General features: G+C 38.9%; 2 protein-coding genes across 6 annotated transcripts; one reads left to right on the top strand and one right to left on the bottom strand.

Annotated features, from left to right (window-relative positions):
- The first annotated feature begins 308 nt into the window (after positions 1 to 308).
- On the top strand, positions 309 to 8,337 carry LOC124471067 (sodium- and chloride-dependent GABA transporter 2-like). Of its 5 annotated transcripts, none has more exons than XM_047025392.1 (16): positions 667 to 1,425; positions 1,849 to 1,922; positions 2,280 to 2,491; positions 2,685 to 2,819; positions 3,402 to 3,542; positions 3,645 to 3,732; positions 3,853 to 3,985; positions 4,063 to 4,197; positions 5,389 to 5,492; positions 5,591 to 5,715; positions 5,871 to 5,983; positions 6,053 to 6,190; positions 6,501 to 6,603; positions 6,722 to 6,822; positions 7,203 to 7,373; positions 7,541 to 8,337. In XM_047025392.1, the coding sequence occupies exons 3-16, from the start codon at positions 2,320 to 2,322 to the stop codon at positions 7,661 to 7,663; spliced, it is 1,782 nt and encodes a 593-aa protein (XP_046881348.1). In that variant the 5' UTR covers positions 667 to 1,425; positions 1,849 to 1,922; positions 2,280 to 2,319; the 3' UTR covers positions 7,664 to 8,337. The 5 variants fall into 5 exon arrangements, with proteins under 5 accessions (XP_046881343.1, XP_046881348.1, XP_046881345.1 ...); XM_047025389.1 differs by having other exon boundaries at positions 1,840 to 1,922; XM_047025387.1 differs by lacking the exons at positions 667 to 1,425; positions 1,849 to 1,922 and adding an exon at positions 309 to 637.
- A 463-nt stretch (positions 8,338 to 8,800) lies between these two features.
- fkbp5 (FKBP prolyl isomerase 5) lies at positions 8,801 to 18,525 on the bottom strand. Its single transcript, XM_047025399.1, has 11 exons — positions 18,272 to 18,525; positions 15,070 to 15,202; positions 14,682 to 14,826; positions 14,321 to 14,463; positions 13,334 to 13,448; positions 13,037 to 13,193; positions 12,799 to 12,889; positions 12,625 to 12,708; positions 12,069 to 12,254; positions 11,240 to 11,479; positions 8,801 to 10,779 (listed from the first exon to the last, which is right to left on the bottom strand). Exons 2-11 carry the CDS (start codon positions 15,172 to 15,174, stop codon positions 10,681 to 10,683), a joined length of 1,365 nt encoding a protein of 454 aa, XP_046881355.1. The 5' UTR covers positions 15,175 to 15,202; positions 18,272 to 18,525; the 3' UTR covers positions 8,801 to 10,680.
- Positions 18,526 to 18,712: the final 187 nt, after the last annotated feature.

The following is an 18,712-nucleotide window of genomic DNA, read 5'->3' as shown; positions in this document are numbered from 1 at the left end:
AGTTGGGGTGTGTCAGATCTTATGGTCCCAAGATATGGGAGGGGGGGGGGGGGGAATAATGGGGCATTTAGTTGTATTAAACATAGATAAACACCGCTCTATTTGAACATTTCAGGGATGTAGGAGGTGGAAGAATAGAGATTTCCTATGTGCTTATTCTGATCACAATAGCCATTTCCTTATCAACTGTTCATACAGCCAACACTGTTTTTCATACCTGCCGGATAAGATCTGACACACCCCAACAATGCAGTGAATGTAACAGGTGTGCCCCTGTGAAACTCACTCCTCAGGTATGCAATGGGCTACCCGCGTCAAAGAATAGCTAGCTTTTCTTTGGCATAGTTGGTAGTGGTCGCGCTTGGCAAGTCAGAGGTCGTGCGTTCGTGAGGCTGTACTAACTGTGTAAATATTCTCCAGACATGTTAAAATTGCGTAACTTTCTGAGAGATTATGTATTAACCACCAGTAAAGTATAACTGATTGTTTAAAAAGAGTAATCAGTCTAACACGTCCGCAAACTCAAGCTGACAGAAAAAATTGAAGAAACACTTTTATGGGAAATTATGGAAAAACCTGTGAAAGGGTTAGAAGAATTGCTACAAGGAAGCAGTTCATCTTCAGGCAATAAAGACTGGTGAGAGGACCACATTTTACAGTGTTACTTGTTCATGTTTTAGCTGCGATATTGATCTGACTTTCTTTGCTGTCTTATCTAAATATCAGTTGCTTGGTAATTAAATGAATATTTAAAGTTGTCACTATGGACAATACTTTTAGACAAAATGTACAGTTATAAAAAAAATACAAAACCATCATATTTTACAGTAATTTGATAACTTCAAAGATCGTGTACTTTTCAGCAAAGTTCTTTCTCAATACTATCCAAATTCATTTAGTAGTAGGTCAAAAAGCTAGTTTAAGCCCCTGTTCACTGTTTATTGTCCTCTGATTTCCTCCTGTAACACTTGTTCCACATTGAAGTATTTTAGCTATTTAGCATGCGTCTGCTAAAGTAGGTCTACTGTATGTGATAAGTGTTTTCTACACATTTTCTACTTCCTGTTTATTCAACTTAATAGACATTGACACAAGGTCTATATCATTAAATAACAGTAAGTATTCATGCTGGCCTCATTTACCAATCCTCTTCCTCTCATATTTGGGAGTGTTTCCTTGTTTCATAAGCTCCGCCTCAAGCCTGATATGCACACCCTTACTGAACACTCACACACGCACACACACTAATATTTATTCATCCACATGGGCTCAATCGTAGCTCGAGCTGGGAAGATAGTTTGGCATGGAGACATTGTAGGTCTAGTTTTGTTTCCGCTGAAAGGGACCAACACACATTTTTTGCAAGCGCAAAATGGAAAAATAGAACACAGCCGCAAGCTTCAGAACTGCAGCTTCCCCCTTAAGGTACTCACTGTTTATCTTATTTTCTCTCCCTTAAGCAGCTCTTTTGATACTTATTACTTTATGTTTTTCACTGTATAGGCAGTGACAACAAAATGAGCAAATCTAGTCCTGTAAATCAAATGACAAGGACCTATGCTCAGCCATTTAGGATTGAAGGGGTGCCTCAACTGCTGTAGTACTTGTTTTAGCTGCTGAATGTAGGCCAAAGGTTACAGACTGAATGCTCCGTGCCACAATGAGAGCAGGGATGTCTTCCTGTTTTGTGTTACACCACAGGCACATGTTTATATTTAAACATAAAATTAAATGTTTTTTTTTACAGACATTAACATGCTATAAAAAAGTCTAAATATTTGTGTTTGGAATACAATTTATTCATAAATGATTCATGATTGCATATAATCATTCTGTAAGATTTATCAGGCTTCAATTGTTTTCAAACATCCCACAATGAGATGTATGGACAGCAGAAATGTACTTACCAAATAAGATTTGTGGTAAGGAGATCATTTTACACCTACTTAAACACTTACACTTAGATTGAAAGTGCTCTATATGCCAAATGACACAAAGAAAAAACTGAAAGTACAATGAAATGATATTCAGAATAGAATTTATCATATTTTCCAATCTTCATCCCACTTGCACAACTTTCAAAGCAAATAACAAAAGCTTCATTGATAACACAAAAACCCTTGTCCCAAAGCAGTGCAGCTGTGCTGTGGGTCTGCAAGTCATATTTTGAACATGCGCTCACATTGTTTAGCAGTTTGAACAATACTCACCTCAAATTATATAACACTGGACATCTGTGTTCCTGGGCCTGCATAAGTGTTTAAAATATTTTGTTTCAGCGTGATTGCGAGTGTCACTGAGAATATCTATGAGCATGAGATGATGTTTAAACTGGAGCCCCAGGACTTGAGTACAGTCCACCCAGCCCCAAGCCCCCAGACACGAGGCCAGTGGTCCAGCAAGTTAGAGTTCCTCCTGGCCGTAGCAGGACAAATCATAGGCCTGGGTAATGTGTGGAGATTTCCATACCTGTGCTACAAAAACGGAGGGGGTGAGTTTAGTTTGTTGTTGATTATTTAAATGAGTTTTGTATTTAAGCTTGTGTCATTTCAAATCATTTGTGCAAAGTAACAGAATTCTTATCTGGTTCAGCATAAAGTAATGCAACAAATCCTGGTGGCGTGCTGAAGTTGTGCTATACTTTTGTTTCTGATTTGTGAATAGTAATTTGTTGTATTCCTAAGGGGTGTTCTTCATTCCTTATACACTCTTCCTCTTCACTTGTGGCATTCCACTGTTTCTCCTTGAGACATCCTTGGGCCAGTACACCACACAGGGGAGCATCACATGTTGGCGGAAAATATGCCCTCTCTTTGAAGGTAACAATGGAACACTAAGGGGCGAATAAGGGGGGAAGAGGGGGGAAGTGTGCTTGATGAATGTGTCATTTTCTGCACCAGGGGGTGAAATCTTCGCCAAAACATGACATCCTCAGTTAAATTGCCATGTAAGATTAAAACCCAACAATACATGGATGGAAAGTCTTCTTTAACAAAGATTAAAGATAAATTACTTTATATAGAAAAAAAACTGATCATTGATTTAAGTCTTAGATCAGCTTAAACTGTATTACATGGGCCCACACTGTTACATCAGTTATTCTTTTTTGAGGGAATTCCTGTAAGACATACATTTACAGCCACATCAATGATTTATCTGAATGTGTTATTTTAATAGAGACCTACATCCTTTGTAGTTACAGCTTGACTGGGTGAATGCATTTTGATTGTGTGACAAATTTCCTTTCAACCATTTAATATACCAAATTGTATTGGAAACATTTGGTGTTGTCATTTGGTCTAAGTAAGAAGGATTTTAATCAGTTTTGACTTGTTCTTTTGTCCTACATAGATTGTAGATATAATTGGGTATGTTCTTAAATGTGTACTTTTCCTTTCTAGGCCTAGGATATGGAAGCCAAGTGGTTGTTCTCTATTCCAGCATTTATTACATCATCATACTGGCCTGGGCATTCTTCTACCTGTTTTCTTGTTTTGAGCCTGAACTCCCATGGGCTAGTTGTAAAAACAGCTGGAACACAGGTACATTAATAAGGATTTGCACTTGGTTATCCTCATAGAAATATAGTTGTAAAGTGTCCTAATCATGAAACAATTGATCAATTGAACAATTGTTATGAACAGGGAATTGCGTTGAGTTTGACCGAAGTATTGGCCATCTAAATTGGACCAAAGAAGAGAATGCAACATCGCCAGTTAGGGAGTTCTGGGAGTAAGTCTACAAGATATAACGAGTTATCCATTTGCTCAATTTAAATGAATATGTATGAAGCACTAACAGAGTAGCCTACATTAAGTGATTTTGAATTGTAACTAACACTATGCTTTACAGAAGAAGAGTTTTGAATCTCACAAGCAGCATTCATGAGCTTGGCAGCATACGGTGGGAGCTGGCACTTTGTCTTCTGTTGTCCTGGATCATCTGTTACTTCTGTGTCTGGAAGGGAGTGAAGTCAACAGGAAAGGTAAGGCAGGTGTTTACCATGAATACTAGTGATGTATTGGATGTGCAAGACTGGACCCAAAACTGGTTCTCTCTCAGGTGGTTTACATCACTGCCACCTTCCCCTATGTGATGCTGGGGGTGTTGCTAGTCCGCGGACTCACACTGCCAGGGGCCATAGATGGTATCAAGTTCTACCTGTATCCTGACCCGGCCCGTCTTGCTGACCCTCAGGTAAGAATGACCTGCTCGGTTACTAAACTTGTGTGTCTAGCCTTCCACCTACACATCCACACATTCTTGGTTACATAGAGGGCTCCAGGTTGTGAAGAAAAATGACCATTGATCAGTTAACAGTTAAAGATAGTAATTACTTTATTACTTCTATACTGTTTGAAATGTTCTGAATATAATTAACAATGTTTGAGCTATACCTTGCAATATTAAGCTCATGAGCACATAACCCTTGGTTCAGTCAAGACACTCACGTGATTGATTTCACCATTTATTCGTACACATGACAAATGGTTTAACATTGGCGGAATGGATGTACATGGGGAAGCGCTCCCTGCCTTCACTGCAGCATGCATGACATGAGGCAGGGAGCAACAAGTTAAATCCCCCACGGGGAGAACAGACAGACAACATGGGGGAAAAGGGGATGGTGGTGGGTGGCAGTAGCGCAGAACACAAAAGTAAACGAGGACGCGTGTGCGTGCATGTGACGACTTTATAGCGCCGCCTATCAGGCTAAGCCTATGGGCTAAGAACAGGATGATGGGGGATATGACGCGCGCTGCCCGAGTGCCATGCCTGAACCTGCTTCGCTCATTTATGTCCAGGAGAGAAATATGCCTAGCTATTAATCATGTTTCCTGTATCATTGATAAACTGTCATTATACTGTTTTATTATGCCTGTACAGCCATAAGTTGGGTCTTTGTAAGAAGCGACTTGGAAATGCCTATGAAACTAGGGTAGATCAGATGTCACAATATTACCAAAGTGTATAATGCCATGCAACTTTGAATGAGGAAAATAGAAGGAGTAACAAGGCCATTTCTAGGAGCCCTATCTAAAGACCTAAACAAAAGCTATCTGGTATTCTGTGTCCTTTTTCAGTGTCTGCGAGGGCAATGTTAATCGTATTTTATCCTCCCATATTGTGAAAAATATACTCTCTTGATTTTCTGTATTCATTATCCAGTCTTCTGTGATACTCAACTTGAGTGTAGCAGACACCTGCACCACACATTTGTGTAATAAATACATTGATTTTGTCTTGAACTTGTCTTGAACTCATCTTAACAATTCCTTTCATTGACTTGGCACTTTCAGAGCAATTGAGTATTATCTAATACGTCTTCAGTTAATAATGTATTTAAGATGTTAAACTTTTATCATTGTCTGTCACTTGGTCTTGCAGGTGTGGATGGATGCTGGAACACAAATATTTTATTCTTATGCTATTTGCATTGGGTGCCTTACTGCTCTTGGCAGCTACAATAAGTACAACAACAACTGTTACAAGTGAGTGAAGAGGTCATAGTGAAAAGGAGCGGAAAGAGAATATACACTATATAATGTATACAATATGGTCCTAATAAATGACTGATTGTCTTTCTCAGGGATTGTGTGTACCTGTGCCTTCTTAACAGCGGAACCAGCTTTGTTGCTGGCTTTGCTATCTTCTCTGTGCTGGGATTCATGGCGTACGAGCAGGGAAGTGACATATCAACAGTGGCTGAGTCAGGTCAGAGTAAAGATATACAAGACAAATGCATCAGCTATCAATAAACCATCAGGTCTAACATGAAATGCATGCATGATTGTTACAAAATGTACTCCTAACTCAGAAAACTCATGCACACTTGTTCACATGTTTTGTTTTTTTACCTCCTGGTCCAGGTCCTGGCCTTGCATTTATTGCCTATCCTCGTGCAGTGGCCATGATGCCAGTACCTCAGCTTTGGGCCATTCTTTTTTTCCTTATGATCATCTTACTTGGGTTAGACAGTCAGGTAAGTACTGAAATCTCTTCAATTCACAAAAGTTAGTTAGTTGACAGTTAAGTGCATTCTCTGTTTCAGTTTGTAGGTCTGGAGGCTCTGATTACGGCTATCTCAGACATGCATCCTTCCTTCTTTCATGTTGGGCATCGGCGTAAACTCCTACTCCTTGGTATTAGTGCAGGGTGCTTCTTCGCTGGCCTGGTGATGGTCACAGAGGTAGGAAATCATCTTTGTTGTATTACAATAATACATTGATTTATCATCCAAAGCGACACATGGAGGGATTTGAACATGCAACCTCTTTATCTACTGTCAAGTGTTGTACCATTATATCACCCATAGCTCATTATAATTGAGTAATCATAAAGGCATATCAATTGTAACCAGCAACTTGAAAGTTACAATTGAGACAATAATGAGAAAACAACTGAGACATGTGACAAAGAAACATTTTCAAGTGTTGGTGGTCCTTTTAACATTAGTTTGATCTTCTGCTTGTACCTCCTCCACATCCTGGCCTGTGTAGGGTGGCCTTTACGTCTTCCAGGTGTTTGATTACTATGCTTGCAGTGGGATGACTCTGCTTCTTTTCGCCATACTGCAGTCTCTGTGTGTTGGTTGGATTTACGGTGAGTGTTATAAATCCACATCAAAGGTCTGTATAGTTAGTAGTTAGTCTCAATATGTTAATGGTCAATCTATTGATGTTTATAATTCCTTCTCCTCACTGTAATGTCTACTCCACAGGCTCAGAACATTTCTATGATAACATTGAGGACATGATTGGGTATCGACCTTTCCCCTTGATTAAGCACTTGCTGAAGTATGTAACTCCAATTGTATGCATGGTGAGTATAACAGTATTACTCAATTCAACTTAATTCAATCCTCGACAGATGTTGCACAACATCTGCTAGTTAAAGTTTATGTTAATTAAGACGTTTTTTTTGTTTTGTTTTACTATTTGTCAAATACATACAGTACTGTGCAGAAGTCTTAGGCACAAAATATTTTTATAATGAATATTGTCTTATATATTCATTTTTGTCTGATGTGTTCATGCAGAAGTATATCTATTCAGTCTTTGTATTGAATTTTTCCTTAAAGCATTTTTGATTCACTTAAAAACAAAAACGTGCCTAAGTCTTTTGCACATTACTGTACATATATAAATTAGTCGCTATTATACTGTATAGGTAAATTATGTTTACAACCACTCTTATTTCAGGCAACGTTTGTCTTCTCCTTGGTCAAGTACACTCCTCTCAAGTTCAACAACAAAACTGAATATCCATGGTGGGGTTATGCCCTTGGCTGGTGGTTCACTCTCTCCTCAACCCTCTTGGTTCCTCTCTGGATGATCTACGTTATAAGTGTCACTCCTGGAACACTGAGACAGGTACTGAGTGGGGGATCTATCCCTTTTGACTTGTAGCTAAATTAGATAGAAGAAAATGCATTTTCCAAACGCATTTAGTTTGCTAATTTCAGTTAATTTACCCTGTTGCTTGAACATGATAATACTAGTCGAGTTTCTCACTAAAAATCTGTTCTTTTCTGCTTCAGAGAATCTCAATCCTCTGCGCTCCATCAATGGATCTTCCCTTGACAAAGTCACAAAAGAAAGTCTTTCTAGATGAATCTGACCACCTTAAGTCTAGTCCTTTATGTGGAGACACAGGTCTATAAGCATTCATACATATAAAAGAGCTGGTACTGTAATCACTTAGCACACAAAACTAAGCAGCCAGAACATAGAGTCTGCATGCCACTATATTTGAGCTGACGTTGAAGTGAAGGACATGTCTCCTGACTGTGTTGGGGTATTGTTAGATTCATCTAAGGTAGCGTTTCCCCTGAAACAAACTTGCTCAATACTGTACTACCGACATTGGATATATACTTAATTTTATTGTGACTAGTAAGAGTAAATATTACTGTACTTATCGCTCTTCTGAGTGGAAGGTTGAAAAGGTTTTAGTGAAGTTGCAAGGTCACATATGCCAAACTCTGACAGGTTGTGCTTTAACCAGTTCCCAATATTTTTTAACACAGGGACATAGGAGAGGGTGTCAGACATTGTGTGATCATTGTGTGAACTGTTTTCACAGTTCTCTGAGTCTGTTAATTCATCAGCCAGCTTAAAATCTTCTTTAACTGTAAGATGATATTACAATACAAATTGTATTGTTTCACATGTACAGTATATTATGTTTTTATATGAAGTATGGCATTGAGAGGTTTCCTTTGTACAGAAAACAATTATGGGCAACAATTGTAAATGTAAAGTGTGGTATAATAATGTACAGTATAATTTTTTTATGTTGATGTAAGAAATAAAAATTCATTTTTCTGTAATCATATGCAATAATAATTAGAAAATGTTTCTAAATGGATTGAACCAAAACTTCTTTTTGGTCAGTGCGCTGATTTTTTCCCATTTTACAGTTTAAAGTGTTATGTATCCATATCATTAAAGCTTTTGAAACAATTACAAAAACACAAATTATCAAAAAAGGTTTTGGGGGGGGGGGTTCACTTACAAAAGAGTTTAGCTCTGTTGGGCCTCATGTTAAGCTTTTGTTGGAATCTCAAACTCAGCAACACATTTGAGCCCAACCTGAGTTGATTACAGCAGGCTTGTACTGTATGTAACTTACTCAATAATAGAGGAGGCACAGGGTAATTGTTTAAGCTTATGCAAGTGTGTAATTTTTGCAAAAAGCCCATTTCAGAGTATCTCCTTGTTTATTAAATAAAAAAGTGTTGCATGATGGGACACTATAAATCTAGGATTGGGATGTGAAGGGCTTCTTCACATTGTCATGTCTTAAGATACACTTTATTGACAGTGACGATGCATAGCATATATACAGTATACAACAATTGTTAGTATTGCATATGTATCTCTTGTCTTCATATCTTAATGTATAGTCACAAATTCATAATGGTACACAGTCATACTTCTTTATAGTGATCCCTATTTTCGTTTTCTGTACCACCTAAACTGTGTCCTGTGTGTCGGAAACTATTTATTCCTTTTTACAATATTTTCTGAGTTGTGTAGGCATCAGTAAGGATGTTGCTAGGGGTACTGTTAAGTTGTAAGTTGTCCCAGTGCTAGAATATTTTATAAGCCTGCCTTACTCAAAGATAAAGTTAACAAGCTTGTTGTTACATATCTGTTATCGTTTCAGATAATGTTGAGACAGCTAGCGATTGGACAAGAAATGTTTACAGTACCTGACATTATCCCACACAGCCGCGCTCTTCAGAGGACTGACATCAGCATATCCACCAATGAGTTCAACCACAGTTAACTATCCTGGAATAACATACATTTCATATTGGCACCTACCACTGAAATTTCTATTGAGTGGTCTCAGGTTTTGACACATTGTGATTGGCAGATCAGTTGTGTAATTGAGATTCAGAGGTTGAAGTTGTGTCTCGTAAAAGTTTTTGTTTTGGTGATCAAATGTTAGAGGATGTTAAATGTATGAAACTTGTCATTATCTGAAAAATATTTTGGTGGTTGAGTGATATATCAGCACAACATGAGGGATACATTGGTTGAAACAAAATATAAGAATTATGATTAGAATTTTAAAAAGACATACACTTACAGACAATGTTTTGTTTCATAATGTATTAAAGACACCCCCAGGCTCTGATAGCAAACCAATGTAAAACAAACACCTCAAATTTATAGCCAAGAATGTATCCAGGCGCAAGTCATGGTATTTCCTTGAAAAGACAACATTGGTGGTTTTACAATCTCAGCCAAAGTGCCGACTCCCAGTGGGAGTTGGCACTTCTAAGATATGACATGCTGATTTATGTAATTTTTTTAATATAAGTTTCAACATTCCAAATAGGCTATTACAAAATATTCAAATTCAAAAACCATTGTAAAACTGCAAAAAACACCTCACTTCACGTTTCACCTGTTGTATCTGCCCCTGGTATAAGGCTTGAGTTTCTATGCATTTGTCTAAAGCGCATGTTTACGAATAATATGGGCAACTGGGAAACAGATTTTCTGTGCTCCTGGGTCAATCAAGATTGTCTGCAACATTGCACCTATGTGTTTCACAAGGTCAAACTGTGTATTGAGGACTATGAAAATCTATGGCAATACCACTAAAATTGTTACCTTGTGCACCTTGTGCATAACAACTGTGACTAAACAGATAATGTAACAATATACTAACTGTATTGTATTAGGTCTGATTCATTCGTTATCAAAAGAATGCTAACTTTAAGTGTGCATATAGAGGTGTGGAGCTACATGTTATACATGCAGTTTTCAATCTTCATGAAAAGAAGAGTTCGTATTATAAGCACATTTTAATATAAATAGGGCAAAAGTGCATTGTATGCAAAGCACCAATTACATGTGATGTGTCATGATATCATTTTAAATAACTTGCAACTTTGTATTTGTTTGGAATATTTTAACTTTGGGCATTGGTCATCGGCACTTTGACGTTCAAGATATTACCCAAGATTGTTGATTCCATGTGACTGAATGTTTGCAGCTGTTTTCACTCATACCCAGCCTCTCATGCAGGAACAGCACGATGGGCACTGAGACAGGTCTCGGGGCTAGTCCCGCCCCAGTCCTGCCTCAAACCCCTGGTCTCTGTGGGGTAAACAATGGGAGGCCTGCCCCCCTTGTCCCTTTCTTCTGAACATCAACAGCATCACGGGCAGTCTTGACTTTTGCGTCGTCTTCTAACGCCCAGGTGACTGTTCTCGTCTGTCCTCCCACCGTCATCCCTCCTCCTCTTCATCTTCCCCACCTGCCATAAGACAAACAGATAAGGGTGTGACGATACACCAGGTAACCAAAATCCTGCCAGACAAACTTTTTGAAAGTGGCACGACATCTCTCACACCTCTACAAACCAGGGAAGGTTCTGTCCCCAAATCTCAATAAATATGGGTAACGCAGTTGAGGACCTTTACCACTAGGTGTCAGTATATTATTAACAAAGTGATTCTTCCTGACCATGACATGCAGTTTGTCATTATCCTATTCCTCCAATGTCTTTGCCGTTGTGCCAAGCAATATCAGTTACATTATAACTACAATAATCTTGTCAAAAGTCAGCGTCAATTTTTGCTAATGGACATTGTAAAAGACTATTGTACTGGGACAGAATATGACAGCTATTTAATTAAATAGATACATGGGACAAGAGCATAAGATATTGTCAAGTGAATAAATATTTATAACAAAGGTTTTTGACATTTACATACCTTAGCGTCATGTTCAGCAAATTTCTGGAACATGTTGGCGTAGATTATCTTGTCCCGTTCATGGTGTTCCCGGATCTTCCGCTGGCAAATGGAAATTTGAGCGCGGGCTGCTCGATTTGAGGAGTTGACCTGCAGCACTTGCCGGAAGTCAGTCAAGGCTAAGCCAAACTCATTACGAAGGAGCCGGGCCTCCCCACGACGGTACAATGCCTTCTCATTCTTCCCATCCACTTCTATGACCTGGGACACACACACATTTTACAACAATGGCCATCCATATATAAAAATAAAAACAGATCAACATTTTCAAAGGGCTGTTAAAAGGCCCCGTCTTGATTAAAAAAGATCAACCAAATTCCACCAGGGTGTCTATAAGCTTGTGTCTAAACATGTAGCAAGGCTAGTTTTCTATTATTCTGGAAAATGTAAATGAAACTATTTGTACTGTAGGAAATTGAATCTTGCCCTCTCCTCTCATCTCAATATTTACATTAAATCATGAAGAATAATGTTATGAACAAGTGTTTTTGTTTCTTTACACCTACTGTGAGTCTTTTAAATAAAGCATGTGGTTGCCACCCAAAACAAGTCATGACTGGAGGCTTATGCCTGAAAACGCTTGATTCACTTGATGTGCAATAGTTGCGAGCCATTTGTGAATTAATGCATGATTAGCCAAAAAAAATACAGATTTTAAGATGAAAGACTATTGGGAGAGATCATACATTGAAGATGCCACAAAGCATTTGTTTTTTTATTTTTTTAAACCCCAAAGTGATCTGTTTAGTGTGATGATAATGCAAAGCAGGTGTATGTGTGCAGTATTTACCTTGTTGCAGTTATCTACTGCTTGTGAAAAGTCCTTCAGTCGCAAGAAACACAGTGCTAGGTTGAGCTGGGACAACATGAGCAAGTCCCGGATCCTCTGTTGTTGCTCCACCCCTGTCCCACACTCCATTTCCAGCCAGGACACGATGCGCTGGTACTGAATAACTGCCTGATAATACCGCCCGGCCTAGCACAGAAAAACACTAGGGCTCAGTTAAGTGACTAATCAGAGTTCTCTCTAAGGTGTGTCATGTGAACTCCCCTATACATGAGAAAATGAGTCAAGCTCTTGGGGAGATGTTTAATAAGTTGCATGTAGGTAAGGGAGTGGAGAAAACTCCTCTAACTTTCCTCAAAGAGTGAAATAATATGTAAAGTGTGTTATTGTCCTAAAGTTTTGTTCCGTTGATGTTAGTCAGATTCCGTTTCTCATTGCATGTTAATCGCAGATTAAGGAACAGCATTAAATGATGTAACAATGTCTGTTGCAGATGTCTTTAAGATGTAAAATAAGGTATACACTGGTCATACAAAACAATCCTATCTGGATTCTGTACCTTGTAATAATGGTTTCCTTTATGTTTGACTCCAACAGCCATATCAAGTTTTTCACTCAAGTCCATTTCCCAGGATTCTTTGGACTTAAAATCACAAAGGCAATTTGATTATTTTATTGAAAGCTTTTATTTCAACATCAGCTAATCAACTGCTTTACCTTATTAGAAACTAACCTTCTGAAAATCTTTGAGTGTAACTTCATATACCACTTCTGTGTTTGGTCCAATCTTGAACTCCGGATTACCCTCTTTACCAAATGCATATCTACAGAAGCAGAGAACGTGTTATGACTGAAAATTCCCGGCACTGTGTTAACTGCATTTAATAGGTTTAACCAATAATATGTCTCCTTAGTAAGCATTGTTCACCAATTTGCCAATAGGATGTATATTGAAGTTACACCAAACTTACTTGGGTTTTAAATAAAGCAAGCAGCACTCTCCTTTCTGCATCTTCTCCATAGCCCGGTCAACTCCCAGAGGAACCCTCTTGTCATCAGCCTCACCCACAATAAAGTGTACATCTCTTGAGTCAAACAGACAACCCTCACAGCTGCCTTCGAGGTGAACTAGGGGATATGAATGCCAGACATACATAAGCATCAACTGATCATTTGAAAACCACTCAACTACACTTGTAAGGGGGCATTCAAAGAGTTGACTTCATAAGGGACAGTCAAAGACAGCCCACCCTGAGAAGAACCTGTACCTTCAACAGTGGACCCTTCGTTGGGATTATTGAAGCTCTCTCCTTTGACCTTTATCCTCCTGATGATCCCACCATCGTCAGTGAGCACCTCTCCCTCAAAGTTTAGTAGCTCCACCTGCAGAAAACACACACACATGCAACCATCCACCTGGTTCAACAGCAGAAATTGCAAGGCCCCAGTAATTGCATAAGTAGTTCCTTAAGGTTCTCTTGGGCTTGATCTGCACTTTGATTTAAAATGTAAAAAATCTGATTGTTAATATTTCTGTTATATCACAGCAGATCTCTGGTGAGTCAACTCACATCATAAATACCCTGCAAGGCATAGAGGAATGGGGTCTCAAGCTACAGCACAACACTGTAAGAAAAGCAACTGTCTGTGAGATTTGGTAAGAAACCCATGTGCTTGGCACTTCCCAAAAAGGATTGTTGAGCTCAATGCTGCAGCCTACATGAGGGAAGGGCTTCCTGACCCGCAGTGGCCACGTTACAGTTTGTACTTTAAGTGGCAGAGATGCGCACCCTGCACATCCTCTAAATAATCTGTAATACTCTGAGTAGTCTACTAAGGAGGCTCTTTAAGAGGTTTGAATCCTAAGCAATGTTGTTGTTTTAATTAGAGTAGACTAATATAGCTGCAGTACTGAAATACGTGTCTGCTTGTACTAGTAGTATCCTACAAGAATAAATATGAGAACTAAGTATTACTCGAGAAACTATATCCCTTTTTATCTTAAGCAGTACTTATCAAGTAAAGGTAGTTAAGAAAATGGCTTCGAGCAGGCATTCTCAAACTGTCCCCCCCCCCCCCCCCCCCCCCCCCAGGGTCAGCCTGAATGACATAATTTGAGTACATTTCATGTTTTTTTCTATACAGACACTCGTACACAAAACTTGAAACTAGACTCAAACTTATTTTCAACTTGAGAAGCATGAAAAAAAGCTAATAAAAAAACATACAATAGTCAAACCTTTGCTGCCACTCACCTCAAACAGTAGTGATGAGTTGGGAGGTATTTTGGGTGGGCTTCCAGCAGATCCATAGGAATACTCTTGTTTACAGAGGAGCATGCAGACTTCTCCTCTCTGCATGGTAGCCAAGGCAATGTCCCAGGCCTTAATTACCTGCCCTATGGCATGAATATAACAAAAAGTACTTCAGTGATGGAAAATAGACTCTGGATTTTACACTTGCACGTCAACCATTAAGAAATTGTGTTTTTGACGGTTAACGGTCTTAAAAATGACCAAAGAAAATCAGTCTGTGCATTGATTGCATGTACAGTCAAGAGTGGATGTTTTAAAAGCACACTGAGGTAAAAAAGTGCTCAATAAAGAGTTCCTTTACCCCTTCCCAGATTGAAGCAAAAAGGCTCTTTGCGATCTAGACTCGAATCAAACTTCTTCCCATTGAGTAGTCTGCCAGTGTAATGAACAGTCACCCTGTCTCCAATCATGGGTCTGTCCCCATCCTGTCCCTGCCGTTTTATCACCTGGAAATACAATGAACATCAAATTTGAGCTCAGAATAAGGTGCAATTCCAAGGGTGGATTATTTCATCTTTTCATAACATTGGTGTGCGCACCTGTGAGTGTACACGTGTACATGCGAAAAATGTATCTGTGCAGGAATTAAAAAGTGTGTTGGTATATCAAGATTCATGTTTGTGTGTGTACCAAACAATGTCTTAAATTCAAACTAAGAAATTGCCTAGATTGTTAAACCCTCCCAATACCTTGTAAACTCCCTGGTCTTTATTAGGAGTGATGTCAATGCCCTTTGTTGTAAAAACCACTGGAACAGACTGGCCATGCATACACAGATCCTTATCAGTTGTCATCTCTGCACCTGGGCAGGCCCTTCTATTCCTGTAGAAACAAAGAAATACACAAACAATTGGTTAACTATTGGTGGATTTTCTTTTTTTTCATAAATAGGTGGATGATAGGTCTCCCTCAGTACAAATAAATCTTGCTGCATGTGTCTTTCTACATGTGTGTGTGTTTTCCGGTGTCGCCGCTCCCTGCATGCGTGCATTTGTGTTGCTGTGAGACCAATAAACCTTTCTTCTTAAATCAACCTTATCCGTAGTGCACGGCAAGACATTTAAATAAAAAGGTGGCCATTACATTACATGACAGCTCTCTCTTTATTCATTCAAAGAACACACAGACAAATACCTGGACTGATGTTCAAGTTCAGCTTGCAAGTTAGATCACATGGATAAAGCATTTTGAAGCCTGAATATAATTGGACAGATTATCCAGAAGAACCCCCCCCATCCCCCCCCCCCCCCCATCCCCTCCCCCCCCCCCCCCCCCCCCCCCCCCCCCCCCCCCCGTAAGTGCTTTTGATAAAAAATAAACGTATAATCATTGCAGGTTTGTTGAATAAACTATGATTGATGGCAAATTATCACATCTTACTTCACCAATTTTATCTGTGGCAGCTAAGGTAGCAAAACTAAAAGCTTAGGTCATAGTTTAGCTCCTGTTCCTCGATGCAACATTCTAACAGACCTGCAGGATGCGAGTCCTTTTCCAGCCTATAGTACATAAATGGTAAAAATATTTAACTACCTCTCTATTGGTACAGTATATAAACACTTTATTAAACATGCAACCTAAAATAAACCTATACAAAGTTTGAGATAAATACAGGTTATAACCTTGAAGAGAGTTAGAAACATTATTGTTTTGTCAGATTAACATTTAGTCAACATTTAAGGTCAGTTTTATACCCTATGCTCTATTTTCCTATATTCCTTCAACATCTGTGCTTTCTGCCTTTCTGACCTGTTGTTCTTGCATTTATTTTCCTATTAGCACAATTGTTTAACAAAGACTATTTTAGTGAATGAGGTCAGGTAGGCACTAGACACAGCAGTATACAGTTTCAGTTGTTCTTTGTTCTTCAGTTTACGTACCTTTATATCGACAAAATGTGCACTGTAAAATATAGCTTCCGGAAAAAGTATTATCGAATAAAGCGGACACCAAGTTAAAAAATATAAAAGACATACATGGAACCTGTTAATAAGCATACTGGTTATTAACAGGTTTAATGTTTATACATATGAAATAATTAAAATGGCTTGTTATGTCGACATTGACCTTGTGTGAACTGCAAACTTGTTAACACATAAGTGCCGGTGTCTATTTGCGTGTGTATATTATACTGTATGTCTGTGTTCCTAACCAAGAATGAAAGGGCTTATGAGTGTGTGTGTGTGTGTGTGTGTGTGTGTGTGTGTGTGTGTGTGTGTGTGTGTGTGTGTGTGTGTGTGTGTGTGTGTGTGAGTGTGTGCACATGTGTGTGTGTGTGTGTGTGTGTGTGTGTGTGTGTGTGTGTGTGTGTGTGTGTGTGTGTGTGTGTGTGTGTGTGTGTGCGTGTGCGTGCGTGGGGAACACTATGTTCCGTCTGTTCAGAGTTCCCTGGCACAATCGGATGGTGTTCACCAATTTGAAACCCACTTAGTCACAACACAGCATCTGCTTAGAATGGCAATGGGCAAATATAAATTCATTAAATTGCCTATCCCAAAATCTGAAGGAGTGCAAAGACAGTTTATTTATAAATCTGATACATCAGGATATACAATATGTAAAATAAGTGGATTTGTGGGGAGGGGGGGTTTCCATAACAATAAAAAAACGAAATTGTGACAGTGATGGGAAGGTAGGTAACATTTTCCTCTTATCCATGTACACTTTTACAAAGGACAGGGTATGTCAAATTATAGATGTTTTTATATGGATAGTGCTATGTGTCTTATAAGCATGGAACTCAGAACCCTGCTGAGAAATGAAGGAACAGAAAACAACAAACCAGTGAACATTCAGTCCTGGTAGCTCATGGTCACTCAACAGATAGGCTGTGCTTTCAAGCTCTCAAACCTAATGCGTCAATGCTATTTTGCAAGTAAGTATGACTTCAAGCTGACAGTTACTGACAATGAATGAAGCAAAACATTGTCCACACTAAAAGTACATTATCTGTATGTATTCTCTGATCTACCACAGGAAAATAGTTAAGGCAATTATAAACCAGATGTAGAATGACAGATCTCTCAATCCCATTGCTGTAGACTTTATCCACATAATTTCTGGGAAATACATAACTGACTGTCTCTGACTCTTTCTCATAGATGAATCATTACACAGTCTCTACTTCCACCTGGCTTTATACTGTCCTTAACTACACAGTCTCTACTTCCACCTGGCTTTATGCTGTCCTTAACTAGTGTATAACTTGTATCCTTGCTGAAAAAGGACCAATACAGCCCCCCAGTTTTGGCTGTTGAGAAGGCTTTTGCAATGAACCATTATAGAGTCCAACCCCGGGAGAAAATCTGATGAAACTGACTATACTGCATACTCTATTCCAATTCACAATACATCCATATATAACTTGCCTATATCCCTCCAATGTTTAACTCATAGGCTTCAGTTTTTCTGAATTTGTGCTTACATGCCTACATGTGTATGTGTGTGTGGGGGGGGGGGGGTTCCATAACATAATAAAATGTTGTGTATGTGAGTAAATGAAAGAGAGCCGTCATTAGACTAGAAACATTAGACTGTTTAAGGAATTATGCAAATAAACTATTTTCCAGGATTATCCGTAGAAATATGTACTTTAGACAAGCATATAGCTATAGGTATATGGCCTAATATGTGCAAAGAATAGACAATGTATGTATGTCACGCGAGGAAAATAAAAGAATAAGGAAATTATAATAAAAGGTATCCTGATTATTGACACTGAAATTGAATTCAACAGAACCAATTGCAATCTACAGAATATAGACAAATTAGAATATAAGGTGAGTGTCATATCAGGAACAAAAACTTATCAATACGATCTAGCCTATATCCGCTCTACGCTCTAAGATTGAAGATAAAAATCAAATAAATGTCGATAAAGATATGACTTACTATTTGTTTTGATTATTCTCTCCCTCCGTGTATATTTTGTTGTGTACAGCCTGTAGTTTCAGCCGGTAGCCTGTATTGCCAATGATACAGCAGCGCACGCTATTCCGTTTAGTTCAAGCCCGCCTTCTCATAACCAGGGAACTAAATGTTCTGTCCATAGTTTTTTTTACACCCAATACCACAGACAGCAGTGACGATCAACATGCTAGTTTGGACCACATGGAGAACTGAATAGAAATGACACCGGGTAAGAGGCGGGGAGAACGAAGGGGAGGGTGATTTAGAGTAAAAAAATTAAGGGCAGGTCTTGGAAGGTAGCCACATAGTAACACAATGTTCCGGCTGTACTGTAGCTCCTCTGACGAGAACACTGTGTTCCAGTAGACACCCTGACCTGTAACCCGTTCTGTGCCGAACGCCGGCGCTACCGGGAACAGCCTG

The sequence above is a fragment of the Hypomesus transpacificus genome, chromosome 9, assembly GCF_021917145.1.
Source record: "Hypomesus transpacificus isolate Combined female chromosome 9, fHypTra1, whole genome shotgun sequence".
Lineage (NCBI taxonomy): Eukaryota > Metazoa > Chordata > Actinopteri > Osmeriformes > Osmeridae > Hypomesus > Hypomesus transpacificus.
Note: the sequence above shows the minus strand (reverse complement) of the source record. Positions and strands in the feature narration are given on the sequence as shown.

Bases quoted from the DNA above. Each gene is read 5' to 3' on its own strand.
- fkbp5 (XM_047025399.1), bottom strand. From the start codon at position 15,174: ATGACAACTGATAAGGATCTGTGTATGCATGGCCAGTCTGTTCCAGTG. The intron at 14,827-15,069 runs GTATTGGGAGGG...TTGTATTTCCAG, and splicing joins AAGACCAGGGAGTTTACAAG to GTGATAAAACGGCAGGGACA. The intron at 10,780-11,239 runs GTATGTAAATGT...GTCTTATGGCAG, and splicing joins TTGCTGAACATGACGCTAAG to GTGGGGAAGATGAAGAGGAG.
- LOC124471067 (XM_047025387.1), top strand. From the start codon at position 567: ATGGAAAAACCTGTGAAAGGGTTAGAAGAATTGCTACAAGGAAGCAGT. The intron at 2,492-2,684 runs GTGAGTTTAGTT...TGTATTCCTAAG, and splicing joins GTGCTACAAAAACGGAGGGG to GGGTGTTCTTCATTCCTTAT. The intron at 5,493-5,590 runs GTGAGTGAAGAG...TGTCTTTCTCAG, and splicing joins TACAACAACAACTGTTACAA to GGATTGTGTGTACCTGTGCC.